The sequence below is a fragment of the Mytilus galloprovincialis genome, chromosome 4 (assembly GCF_965363235.1).
Source record: "Mytilus galloprovincialis chromosome 4, xbMytGall1.hap1.1, whole genome shotgun sequence".
In the NCBI taxonomy this organism is placed as follows: domain Eukaryota; kingdom Metazoa; phylum Mollusca; class Bivalvia; order Mytilida; family Mytilidae; genus Mytilus; species Mytilus galloprovincialis.
The window spans coordinates 102,636,161-102,649,131 of record NC_134841.1 but is presented as its reverse complement, the minus strand read 5'-3'; the positions used below and the strand labels follow the sequence as shown (position 1 = coordinate 102,649,131).

The following is a 12,971-nucleotide window of genomic DNA, read 5'->3' as shown; positions in this document are numbered from 1 at the left end:
TGTCATGAATAATAATGATAAAAATAAGTTTTTAGCTCGTTTAATTGGAGACTTTGGTGAACATGGTGAAAAGGTTTGCAAAGTAATTTCTTATTTTCTTTCAAATGTAAGGTGACTACGTCGGGCGTAGCTAGAAACCAACTATCCTAGTCGAAATTCCGCTTGCAAAAGTGGAAGGTCGCGGACCTCGGACCACCGCTAATTTGCACACCTGCCTCCAAATTGAAAAGCTACGAAAATTTCTTTTTCTAATTTGAAATTGCCGCCAACAGCATGAACAGTTGAACTTATTATATAATAGACTACTGACGTAGTTGTACTACGTATTGATGACAAACAATATTCCTACGACTTTGTCATTTGGGAAATCTAAACTACTTGTCTTAAGAGATTTTCGGCGATTAAATATTTCATACAATTGTTCTTTGACATCTTAGAGCACAAGTCATTATGAACCACACAAGGATTCTTAATAAGCACTACTTCCTATGTGCATTTGATGTGTAACTTTAAAACTTTTGGATAAATCGACGATCATTTAAGGTTTTTCTGGTCATTTTTTTTGTAATCCAGAATAAAAAGTATTAAAAAAGTGTTCAATTAGTTTTATATAACATAGTAGCAAGCTAGATAATAACAATGGCAAGTATTTCAGGATTTATTGGGTAGAACACAAATCTAGGGTGCTCGCATAATGCAGCTTAACTGCATAAAAAACATATTTCCTTCCTACATGTAACTCCAAAGACTTCATAAATTAACTTAGCCTCTGTTTGATACTTACTGCTCTATGTGTTGCAGGTCTTCCATTGATGGTCCACTCAGATTTGTTGTTCTTGTGGATTTCTCTGTGTATAATATAATTTTCTCCATCTTCATTGAACCTTAATATAAAATATAAGTTGCTGTTTTATAATAAACTCAATTCAGAGACATAATTAACATGATTTATGTCATAAATGTCAAAGTTTTAACCATTATAATCTCAACAGAAAATCAGCATCATTTAATGTCAACTGATTGTATAAAACTGAATTTTAAATCAATAATAAATTCTAGATTTTTTCAATTATTCAAAATCTTAATTAATATCTTCTTAATCATGTTTGCATTTTTTTAATAAAAGAAAGCAGTGCACATATAAGATCAGTCCAAGACCTGGCTTATAAACCTTTAGACTTTAATTTCATAAAAATCAGACAACACGTTGCACAATTTAAAATTAGGAACATTTACACATTGAATTTCAACAAAGATTTTTATGTGATCCTGAAAGTTCTTCTTCATCATGTTTATAATCCTTCAAAATACTAAAGAAGTCCAGGATAATATATATATACCAACTTACAATTCTAGCTCTATTTTTCCTTTGTTACATCCATATTTGATAAAATCAGCCACCTGCTGTGCTCTTCCCAATATACTTAATTTTCCACCTAGTCCTATACATATTGCACAAACTATTGTTGATTTTCCAGTTCCATTTGGTCCAATTATCACATTCAAGTATGGTCCAACTTGGAATTCAACAGAATCATATGTTCTACAACAATATACATGTAATAGCATTACAAATATATTTCATGTGAATAGATGGAGACAATTTAATTTTGAAATAAAAATCCAACCATACTGTTACATGTGACAACGCACTACAGGTTTATTACAAAAGGGAAAATATTATAAAAAAAGTTATAACTTTATGACATCTGGCAAGGCTATTTGTTTTCTTTCTGGGATGCCTTCCTACAACGTCATAACGCTGAAGCCATTTTTTTACGTCTGGACTTTTAGAGCAAATTTTGAGGGGAACTTTAATTTGAACGCCTTTACACTAAATCCATTGGCTGTTGGATGTGTACGGATTAATAGTTTAGTCTTAGATGCATGATTTTTTTATTAGTTTAGTGGCTTTGAACTAGCTGTCAGATAACTGTGAGTACTCTCAGATCTGTTCATACTGTCTTTTTGTTGTCGGGATGTATAAGTACCCGGCCACGACTACTTGTATTATTTTCCATCTGATGAGTTCAGCCTTTTTCAACTGATTTTTATAGTTCGTTCTTATATTGTACTTTTTTACCACTGTTCAAGGTTAGGGGGAGGGTTGGGATCCCGCTAACATGTTCAACCCCACCACCTTATTTATATATGTGCCTGTCCCAAGTCAGGAGCCTTTAATTCAGTGGTTGTCGTTTGTTTATGTGTTACATATTTGTTTTTCGTTCATTTTTTTAGATAAATAAGGCCATTAGTTTTCTCGTTTGAATTGTTTTTTTAACATTGTCATATCGGTTGCTCATTGTTGAAGGCCGTATGGTGACCTATAGTTGTTAATGTATATGTCATTTTGGTCTCTTGTGGACAGTTGGGTATACATTTACAATTAATTCTCCATAGGCGGTAATGGTAACGTTTTCCTCCGTTGCTCAGTCCATATCGTTTACTTGAACATGTATGATGGCTCATATCGAAGCTGATACATTTATACATGTCTGGTTAAATTTTCGGGGTGGCAAGTGAGATTACTTTTTTCGCAAATTGATGGACCCCGGAAGATGGTGAAAAATGTCACTCTCCTCATGAAATAATCCCAAAATTCTGATCATAAAATTCAATAAAAAAATTGTCCTTTCTAATAATTTATTTCAGGTCAAATCTACATCTTTCTTTTCTCATCACACCAGCTCTATAAAACAGTTCTTATTGTTCATTTATGTCCATTTTTAAAATCACAGCATCCACAATTGTATGGCGGACTAATATTTTTTTTAATTACGTCATCTGAGTTCCTCATCTCAAGGTCTATTAGGGATCCTGACCCATATTGAAATTCATACTTCTGATTTTTCCAAATATTTTTATGTGATCTTCATCAGTATAACATTCTGAATAAATCTGTGTATTTTTGTCCATTTCTGAAAAAAAAATAAAGTTGTTTTAGCACTATACGGCAATGACACTTTCGTCGCTATATTCATTTATTTTGAATACAATGTGTTTGTATAATTAATTTCTTCCAGAATACCTTCACTAGTCAAAACAAGGACAAAACTTCTGATTACAACCTTTAATTACAATACACAGACCCTGTTAAAGCATTCTATAAAATTTTCTTGTGCCTTAAAGTGCATTTTGACAGAGAAATTATGCAAAAATGAAGATTTTATAAAAAAAACCAACACCAAAATAATTATTCTTACTAGTGGAAATCTGGTATTTAAAACTGTGGAAAGCACTCTTAACTACTTGGAAAGTCATCCTTATCATATAATTAGAGTGCAATATAGTGCAAATTTTCAAAACTTGTCCTTTCACATAATTCTATTTGAGAAAAAATGTTTTTAACATGTATTTCAGTGAAAACCTTTTATTAGTGAGAAATCCACATGAGGTTTTAAAGGAAACATTGTGACATCACATGTATTATGGCGTCATTAAATAACGACAGATCAAAATAGAGCTAAATATAGTTTGCAGTGTTACGTGAGAAACAGTTGCCGCAAGATTTAACTCGAAATATTGAGTCGAAACGATCTGTAACTAAGCCTTTTCATTTAATACCAAGACCATAGCAACAGCTTTCATATTTGCATATTTTTAACATACCGACTGTAATTTCAATTGCATAAATACCATAAATAAACAATTTAGAGCTTGCCTAATAAAGCAAAATGCTTACCAGTTATTCAGGACTTTTTAAAACCTCTAGTTTGCCATCTCAGGTTAAAAAGTAATGATATGTCTGGAACTGAAATTAGACAAAAAAATTACTCAGGCTGTGTTATCATTTGATTTAAATACAGAAGTTACTATTGAGAGAGAAAAATCTAATTCTTGAAAGTTTAATCACAAAGAAAGACAAATGCTTCTCCCTTGTGGCTTAGTCACCTTCATTTAAACCTTTTATTTTAGAAGCAATGGGTAGTAGCTAACTAGCTTAATAGTTGAATAGGTGCAGAAATATTGTTTTCAAAAAGGTTTGACCCTCCCCCTTTTTCACTGAGAAATGACAATATCTATTGTTTTGCTCAAGTGCATTAAAAATATTAGTTCATGATTTTCTTAAAACATGTACATGTTTTTTCTGTTTTTTTGCATATGATATCTACTGACCAGGGGTCAAATCATTGGATAAAAGCACATGCGATGATGTATCTCACTTTACTCGTATGAAGTGTGTTATCTCCCTTGATTATCAGGTATTCCTGTAGACCGAAGTGATAATAACATAACAAAGACTATATTGTGTCATGTTTACTTACAATTTAATAATATTTAAAAGTTGTTTCTTGCCTTTTTCAATATAGTAAACAAATTCCTTTCGGATCTCTCGGAAATAAACAAAGTTATGATTGTGCCTAAAAAAAGTGTTCAGCCCCGTGCCAGTAATGCATTTTAAAAGCAAAGTTTCATTGAGTTTTTGCTGATCTTTATCAATAATAGTTATCTTAAACCATTTATAATAACTAGGTATAAATAAAAAACTACTAACCATCATTTTCGGTGGTGAACAAGGTGAAATCATCCATAAATCAGCCTGAAAACTTCTGGAATTAAGCTTCTAAATTGGGTATACATTTACAATTAATTCTCCATAGGCGGTAATGGTAACGTTTTCCTCCGTTGCTCAGTCCATATCGTTTACTTGAACATGTATGATGGCTCATATCGAAGCTGATACATTTATACATGTCTGGTTAAATTTTCGGGGTGGCAAGTGAGATTACTTTTTTCGCAAATTGATGGACCCCGGAAGATGGTGAAAAATGTCACTCTCCTCATGAAATAATCCCAAAATTCTGATCATAAAATTCAATAAAAAAATTGTCCTTTCTAATAATTTATTTCAGGTCAAATCTACATCTTTCTTTTCTCATCACACCAGCTCTATAAAACAGTTCTTATTGTTCATTTATGTCCATTTTTAAAATCACAGCATCCACAATTGTATGGCGGACTAATATTTTTTTTAATTACGTCATCTGAGTTCCTCATCTCAAGGTCTATTAGGGATCCTGACCCAGTTGTCTCATTGGCAGTCATACCACATCTTCTTTTTTATATTTGAGACCTAATTTTGACATGAAATTTTATTGTCGGCTAGAAATTTTTATATAGTTACAAAGTCTTACATTTTCCGTGCTTGTTGATGCAAAATATTTGCAGAAATATCCAAATGAAATGAAAAAATAAGATTCAATTCCATTAAGAGTGGGAAAATATTTATTTTGCTTTCAAAATTATTTGGACTACCGGAGAGCATGAATTTCATTACAAAATTGCTAGTCTCCACAGGGACTCAAACCTGGGGCCGGTGTGAAACAAGATAGCAAGTTAAGCGACTGAGCTAAAGAAGTACCTCCTAATTAACTGCTTACCGCTGACTAAGTATCTACTAACCTACCATAGTTTAAAATCGGTCATCTTATCAGTTCATTAGGTTTTTGTGTTTGAACTTAACACACGGGGAAACTACGCATTGACGTCACTACGCTACTTCCGGCGTAGAAAAACAGTGCAGAATACTTTTTTTTCTGCACTTTTGATTAAAAAAACATTTCTTAAGGTAAGTTTTCATTGTTGTTTTCAATTATTGCTAAAAAATGCCAATTTTCTAATGCCCGTTTCAATCCCGACTTCCGAATGTCTAAAAACATTCTAGAACTTCACAAAATCCCACTTCCGGCCTCCATTGCTTTGTGTACATTCCATTCAGCATCATCAATCTTGTGGCAGGCAACACAAGTCAAGCAAATGGTATTTTTAGGCATTTTAAAATGACATACTCCTTACGTCTTTCGCGATTTTCCTGCGAAAAAAGCCCATCCAAAATGAAAGGAAAACTATATGAAAAAATGATGTTCATGCCATAATTTTGTACAGGAATATAGAGTAGGTTAATAAAAAACAATTTACATTTATTTTTCATAGAATTTTTTTTTATTCCTTTTAAAAAGATCGATATAATTCTGACCATCATGACTGTTAGGTAAATATTCATACAAAATTCCATTGATGTCGAAAGGGATGGCAAAAAATGAGATTTCCTGTTGAATCATGGAATAAAGCCCCAAATTATTGCAAACTATTTTAAAGCAATATCCCACAAAGAAATAACGTAATTGCCGTAGACTGAAAAATCCCCTAATTGACAGTAGAGCAATTTGATAAGGTAGAACAAATTGACATCACATGATTTTGACGCCATTGAAATTAGAATGTAAACAAACAAGGTCAGAAGGTTCAGAATGGGACAGCATCGTACATTGAGTTACTGAGAAACAATTATGAGTTACAAAGCTTGACAATGCACGGTAATAAAAAATGAAAGCTAAGTCTACAGAAAAAATAAGAAAAAAATAGCCTTAGGATAACGACTTATCAACACACCTGGATACATTTATCTAAGGGAAGCAATCCTGTCACAATATTTTATAATTTGTTTATGTTCAACTGTATCAAGCAGGGATAGTCTATACTATTTAAAGTCCCTGGTTCAAGGCATACTTTATAGGATATCCTACTCCAGTTTTTCATTGGGTAGAGAGCTTTTAACATTATATTATAAGATTTGTGGTCTCCTGTGGCCAAATTATGTAAAACTTGTGAAAAGTTGCCTGCTACTGTTGAACTTACAAAATATTTTCAAGCTTGATTCTAACTATTGCACCTTCCTTAAATGTAACGTCTTCGTGATTATTGTTTGTTAAAGCTAGCTGGGAGCTATTCTGTCTCCGTTGCTTTACAGAATTTTTCATTTTTCCAAATTTTTGACAAAATTTCGCGGCAAATGTTAGAAACAACCATTAAACTTCCTGTTTGTGTTATAAGCTAAATCTAGTATTCAGTCCCGTACTCGACTCGAATTTCATTTCAAAGGAAAAAACATCTTATTCTTATTCTTATTCTTATTTTGTTCAGTGGAGTTATAGCTTTTGAAAATGATAAAGAAAGCAAAGAAAAATTGCTGGTCGGTCTGAGGTATAACGGGTTTAAAAAAATATCAGATTTTTGCCGTTGAAAATCATGAACAGTTATACAATATAGTAGCCTGTTAACAAATATGTCTCTGGTTTAGTCTTGTGTCCCTTATCTTTCGGTCTGAAATCAAGTCATTCGTGTATTTGTGTGTCATTTTAAAGTGAAAAACAAACGTGACAAAATAAATGTTGCCGCCAAAGAAATAAATACAGAAATCTTAGTTGCCCATTTTTAATTTAAGAATAAATCAATAAAGGGATGATAAATAACAAACGCCCTGGTTTATGCACAAAACAATTAACGAAAAACAAATATGATATACAGCAACATACGAAAAATACGTTGACGAGTTTATATGTATTTAAAAAAAGGTTGACCCATCAGATCGACAAATGTAATGTTTGAGGGATCTGATGATGTTGAAAATTGTAGAGGAGCAGCTGATAAAAATCTTGTACCCCGGGGCCGTGTCAATGAAAGTATCCTAGGATATGTCCTAAGATATGTCTTAGGACATTATTTAGGATGGTCTTAGGACGTGTCTGAGACATGTCTTAGGATGTAAAACAAAGCTGTCTTAGGACAGTCCTAACTACGATGGTCCTAGGACCATCCTAACACATTTATTTAAATTGAAAAAATATGTAGAGATTTCTATGTCATAGATTTAATGGTATGTTAGTATCTACTCTTATATGGAAACAATTAACGCAAAATAAAAGTTAAAGTTTTAACGTAATACTAATAAATAGGTCATAAGTTATTATACGTTATTAAATATGATAAAAGATATCATAAATCAATTTGATACGAAAACAAAAGTAAATAGTCACAAAACTTTGCTAAATGCGATATTCGTGCTGCAATTTTAGTACATAAACTAGTTTTATACTGAGGTCCACTCGATTTGATTACTTGTATCGAATCAGGATTATTTTTAAAAAAATTAAAAAAGTCAACTTTTTACCATATTTAAATTAATACAAATGTATTGCACCGTTTTGGTTAGTCGCAAAATATGTTGCTTATAATGATAGTATTTTTTAGGCTTCAAAATAAACAGCACAGAATAATTAAATGTAATACAATTGAATCTTTAACAAATATTGAAAATATTTTGTTTTATCAATTCAATTCTAATAACAGTATGAAAGTTTAATATTGTATTAGTATTTTTAGTATTGAGTTTGTGCTATATTTGTTGTTTTTATTACGTTTTATGACATTGTAACCTTTAGGACTATCCTAAGACACCTATTTGTATATCCTAACTTTAGGATCAAATTTAGGACATATCTTATTTTAGGAGACTTTCGTTAACCTGACTTAGGACTAAGACGTGCCCTAAGACCATCCTAAGACATGTCCCAGTCCTAGGACAGCTTCGTTGACACGGCTCCTGGTTTGTAAATTTTGCTATGAAATAACTAAGTTCCAAAATTTAAAACAAAGGTGTCCATGATAGCAGGTGCGCAACTTCAACATGTGCAAAGCCTTTCGCCGATGAAATCTTAGAGATTTAGCTTGAAAATGTAGAAAATTTGCTAAAAAAATTACTAAGGTCACTAGTCTGGAAAAAATCATTAAAGATTAGAGTCCAACGCATTTGCCATATGCAGTTTGACCTCACATACCCAGCGCTGACAGGCAAGTGATACAGCAGTTGAACCACTTAGACCACTCCATTTCGAGGTCATATGAATTATAAACAGCAACTCCCCGCGACAGTTGTCGAGACAGAAAACACAGGAATTGAAATATCGCTTAAACTTGGAGATATATACGCCTAGGTTTATTCAGGTGCTACAGGAATGTTGCAAGATAGAAATGGAAAGTTCAAAATTGGAATATTGAAAGACACTTATAGATTGAACTACTGTATAATGAGAAATAATTGTTATTATTTCGTACAAAACGAATTTAGTTAAAGTGTTTAAAGCAATATACCCAGAAAATTACTCCCAATGAAAGTTTACCTTAAATTAAAGGAGGTCAACTGAACGAATGTCTACGAGATATGTTCAGATAAGCAGTCCTTTCATTTACTAGCAGTGTAATTAAGCAAAACCTAATTACGTTACAAGCTGCAGCATTACGCAATATAGGTCAGGTAAACTTTATTATACACTTTGAAACACAACATATGTTACTTTTGGGAAGATAAGAGTTCATAATAGTGCACTAAAGCATTTTTTTTTTACTATAACGCGTATCAACTTATGTACGGTTTCATTTGGTACCAAACGATAAGAAATGTGCTAGGATAAAAAATAAATCCAATGTTACGATCACACGAGCATCAGTCAGTCTTACAGCTATCGTCTATTTCATTTTTTTTTAAGATGTAAAACATTCAAGATCTCTTATAAATCAATTGACATTTAAGTTGACATTGCTAAAGAAACCCTTGAAACAACTATTTAAATCTATTGCAGCGTTAAGTAACCATCCCTACAAATCATATATAAAGAGAGAGAGAAGATAAATAGAGAACAATAAAACATCATTTAAGACGAATTAAACAGACAACACCTTGGCCAAAACGAAGGTATTTAACACAAACAGAAATAATAAAACATTACTGACAAATCAATAGATTGAGCAACACGAATCCTACCAATAGTTAAACGGTGGGTAACTTGTGTACTTCAAACGGTAAACCGTCAGTTCCTGTTCCACTTGTGTCCCCGTCGTGTTGTCAGTCCTCATTCAAACAAAAACAGTGGTAAGACTTTTGTAGCATTCGGTAATGTCACAATTGAGAAAAAGAGGATGTGATTGTGATTATGACAAGTGACACATATCTGGGATCATCTGCTACGCATGTAGTCCATTATGGTCAAGCACATTATAATCCGTACATGCGAAAATTATAATTCGTACATGCGAAAAGTAATGATATTTTAAATATTTTAAAAATCTACTGTTTGAAAAGCCAAATCATGCGATAAAAAAAAAAACAAAAAAAAAACAACAACAACAAATAAAACATAAACCAGGATGGCTCGGATTAGAACATAGAACCAAAAGAGTTTTCAAGTTCCGTATAAGCTTGCAAAGACAAACAATCACGACAACACTTAGAGTGATGCCATCAAAAATTATTTGATCTGTGCATATTTTAAACGAATGAAATCACATGTAGAAAATGCAAAAATAAACTATAAATGGGCGTTCATGTAAACACCATGCAGACAGAAAGTTGTTGTACTAGCAATATATAAATATATTATAGTTAGATATCATCACTAGTTTATATCTTAAGTAAACATTTACATCCAGTCAAACCACATCAGAACCATTTTCGTTAAGTTTTATTTTTACCGAACCCGATGAGGTACACAGTAAACATAAAATAAGCAAACTAGGCAGAAATTTCAACATTTAAAAAAATCTTAACATTTTTATTTTATTTTTAAAATAAGACTTTTCAAATCTTAAAATTTCGACTTTTATTTCAAAATTCCGGCTTTTCTAATCATATATAAAAAGATATAAGAAGATGTGGTATGCCGAACTGCTATAATGAGACAACTCTCCATCCCTGTCACAATTTATAAAAGTAAACCATTATAGGTCAAAGTACGGTCTTCAACACGGAGCCTGGGTTCACAACGAATAGTAAGCTATAAAGCCCCCCCCCCCCCCCCCCCAAAAAAAAAAAAAATACTAGTGTAAACCATTCAAACGGCAAAAAACAAACAGTCTAATCTATACAAAAAAAGAAGAAACGAGAAATACTAATGAACCAAATCAACAAACGACAACTTCTGAAAATAAGATTCCAGACTTAGGAAAGGCGCAAACATTTACAGCGGGTTTAAACGTTTTAATGGTACCAAACTTTCACCCTTATCTGACACAATAGTGTAACATCAACACACAGAAAGACACACTATAAAATATCAAATGAAATGGCTTAACTCAATCAAAAGATATATGTCGATATTCACATTGCGCAAAAAACCCAAGGAGTGGTGTGAGTGCCAATGAGACAAATCGCTATCCAATTATCATGCATACACAAACATAAAGATTAATTGGTTACAAAGCAAGTAAAAGCAGGAAGAGAGAAATGTTTGAAAGCAGTTTTTTTTCTTCAAAACTGTGAATTGCTTCCTTAGCTTGAGTCTGGCCTTCAACTTTCTGTTCGTGATAGTCTGAAATTCCGACAAAAAATTATGCTTTTCACCGCTTTGTACAATCGATTCACAATCAAATATAGCCTTTTAATGAAAATACAATTCTATAAATACGGAGCGTCCGAAGCTGTTTTCTGAATTTACCTTCATTCGGAACGCTGAACCCTCCTCCATGAATTTTCTAGACCTAGCGTATATCAAGAGCTATATACATTACATGGTATATAGTTGGAAGATACTTGTCTACTCTCGACTTTTTTGTTTTACATATGTTGTTGGTTTGCTGTTTCCTTAATAGATAACCAGCATCTCCCCATAGAACATTTATTAAATATGAAAAGAAATAGAACGGTGCACACATTTACGTTAAAACAAAACAACCACCCCCATGAATCTGTCAAACTTAATGCAGCTGATCTTAACACAGCTTATATCAATATACTGTTTATTTTCCTAGGTACCAATTTTCTTGGATTAAGGAAAACTTATACGTTCGAGGAAATCTAACTATGTTGTTTTGGGGAAGTCTGCATAGAATCATATTCAAAACAGTGTGGCTGTGGTCATTGATTAACGACCTAAATTATCCCATTGACTGGGACAGATAATGTGAATATGTTCTAAATTGCTCAGACAATACTTGGTAAAATTAATTGCTTTCTTCGGGAAGGAATTCCCCCACATATTTTCCGTATGCAAAGTGACCTCAGTGTGACCCATCTCGTAAAAATCCGGTGATCGCAATACGCATGGATGTCCTTAAAATAAACTATTATCTGATTGTACATGTTAAACACGTGACCAATATCCATGTTTTTTTTGTTGATTGTTGACAAACACGTGACAATCGTTAAACTTCGGCTTCAAAACACGAACTTTAATTACCTGCCATATTTTCATAACTACACTGACCGATTGAAAAACAAATTGACAATTATACGAAATTTATGCGAAAAAAATGATAAAATCGTGCACAGAAGACTAAGCGGTTTATGATGTTGTATGCATTGGTTCAAGAATTGGAATAACATTATTTTTCACCGGTCACTCGTTTCATATGACTTTAAGACAAAACATTCATTTTATGACTACATATATACAAAAAAATACCTTATAAATTGACTGATTTAATTTCAAAACTATTGATCCCACAACTCAACTACACCCCATTTCCTAACTCCATGTTTTCACTCTATGACTCCACTCCATTACTCTAACACTCTAACACTCCACCATTCCACTCCACTCCACTTTTTATTACATGCCGTCCCAGTCAATGGGATAATTTAATTAGGTCGTCAATCAATGGCCACAGCCACACTGTTTTGAATATGATTCTACAAGCCTATTGTAAATTTGTCATTCGTTGATCATTCAGTTTCAACAATTTCGTGTTTCAACTATACCCTCAAATTACACAAAAATTGGTATCCTACGAATTACACTGGATCCACGTTTGGTAGATACTTGTCTACTCTCGACTCTTTTGTTTTACACATGTTTGTTTGCAGTTTCATTAACAGATAACCAACATCTCCCCATAGAACATTCATTAACTATAAAAAGAAAATAGGATGGTGCAGACATCTACATTAAAACAAATTATGATAAAACGATTTTTGCAATAACAATCGAAGGTTTAAAGTAGACACTATTATATTACAGAAAAATATGTAAGATGTATAAGATTTGAACTGTATCTAAAGTCGTTTACAACATTTAGACAGAGAGTTACAGCACATATAAACACTATAGATTTGAATTTAGACAGACTGTTTATTTGATGTGATTTAGAAAAAGGCTAAATCCAATTGCATTTTAAACTATACTTATCTTTTGAAGTGG

General features: G+C 32.5%; 1 protein-coding gene and 1 long non-coding RNA gene across 2 annotated transcripts in view; both read right to left on the bottom strand.

Moving 5' to 3' along the window:
* Positions 1 to 6,828, bottom strand: part of LOC143073670 (structural maintenance of chromosomes protein 5-like) — a 51,378-nt gene extending 44,550 nt beyond the window's left edge. Inside the window, exons 1-3 of the mRNA XM_076249381.1 lie at positions 6,640 to 6,828; positions 1,349 to 1,543; positions 785 to 884 (exon numbers count right to left, since the gene is read on the bottom strand). Of these exons, the coding sequence (XP_076105496.1) occupies positions 785 to 884; positions 1,349 to 1,543; positions 6,640 to 6,761 (417 nt within the window). The 5' untranslated portion in view covers positions 6,762 to 6,828. The remainder of the gene's footprint in view (positions 1 to 784; positions 885 to 1,348; positions 1,544 to 6,639) is intronic.
* LOC143073671 (uncharacterized) lies at positions 2,365 to 5,026 on the bottom strand. Its single transcript, XR_012977566.1, has 3 exons — positions 4,496 to 5,026; positions 3,683 to 3,751; positions 2,365 to 2,918 (listed from the first exon to the last, which is right to left on the bottom strand). It is a non-coding gene; the product is annotated as an uncharacterized LOC143073671 (long non-coding RNA).
* Positions 6,829 to 12,971: the final 6,143 nt, after the last annotated feature.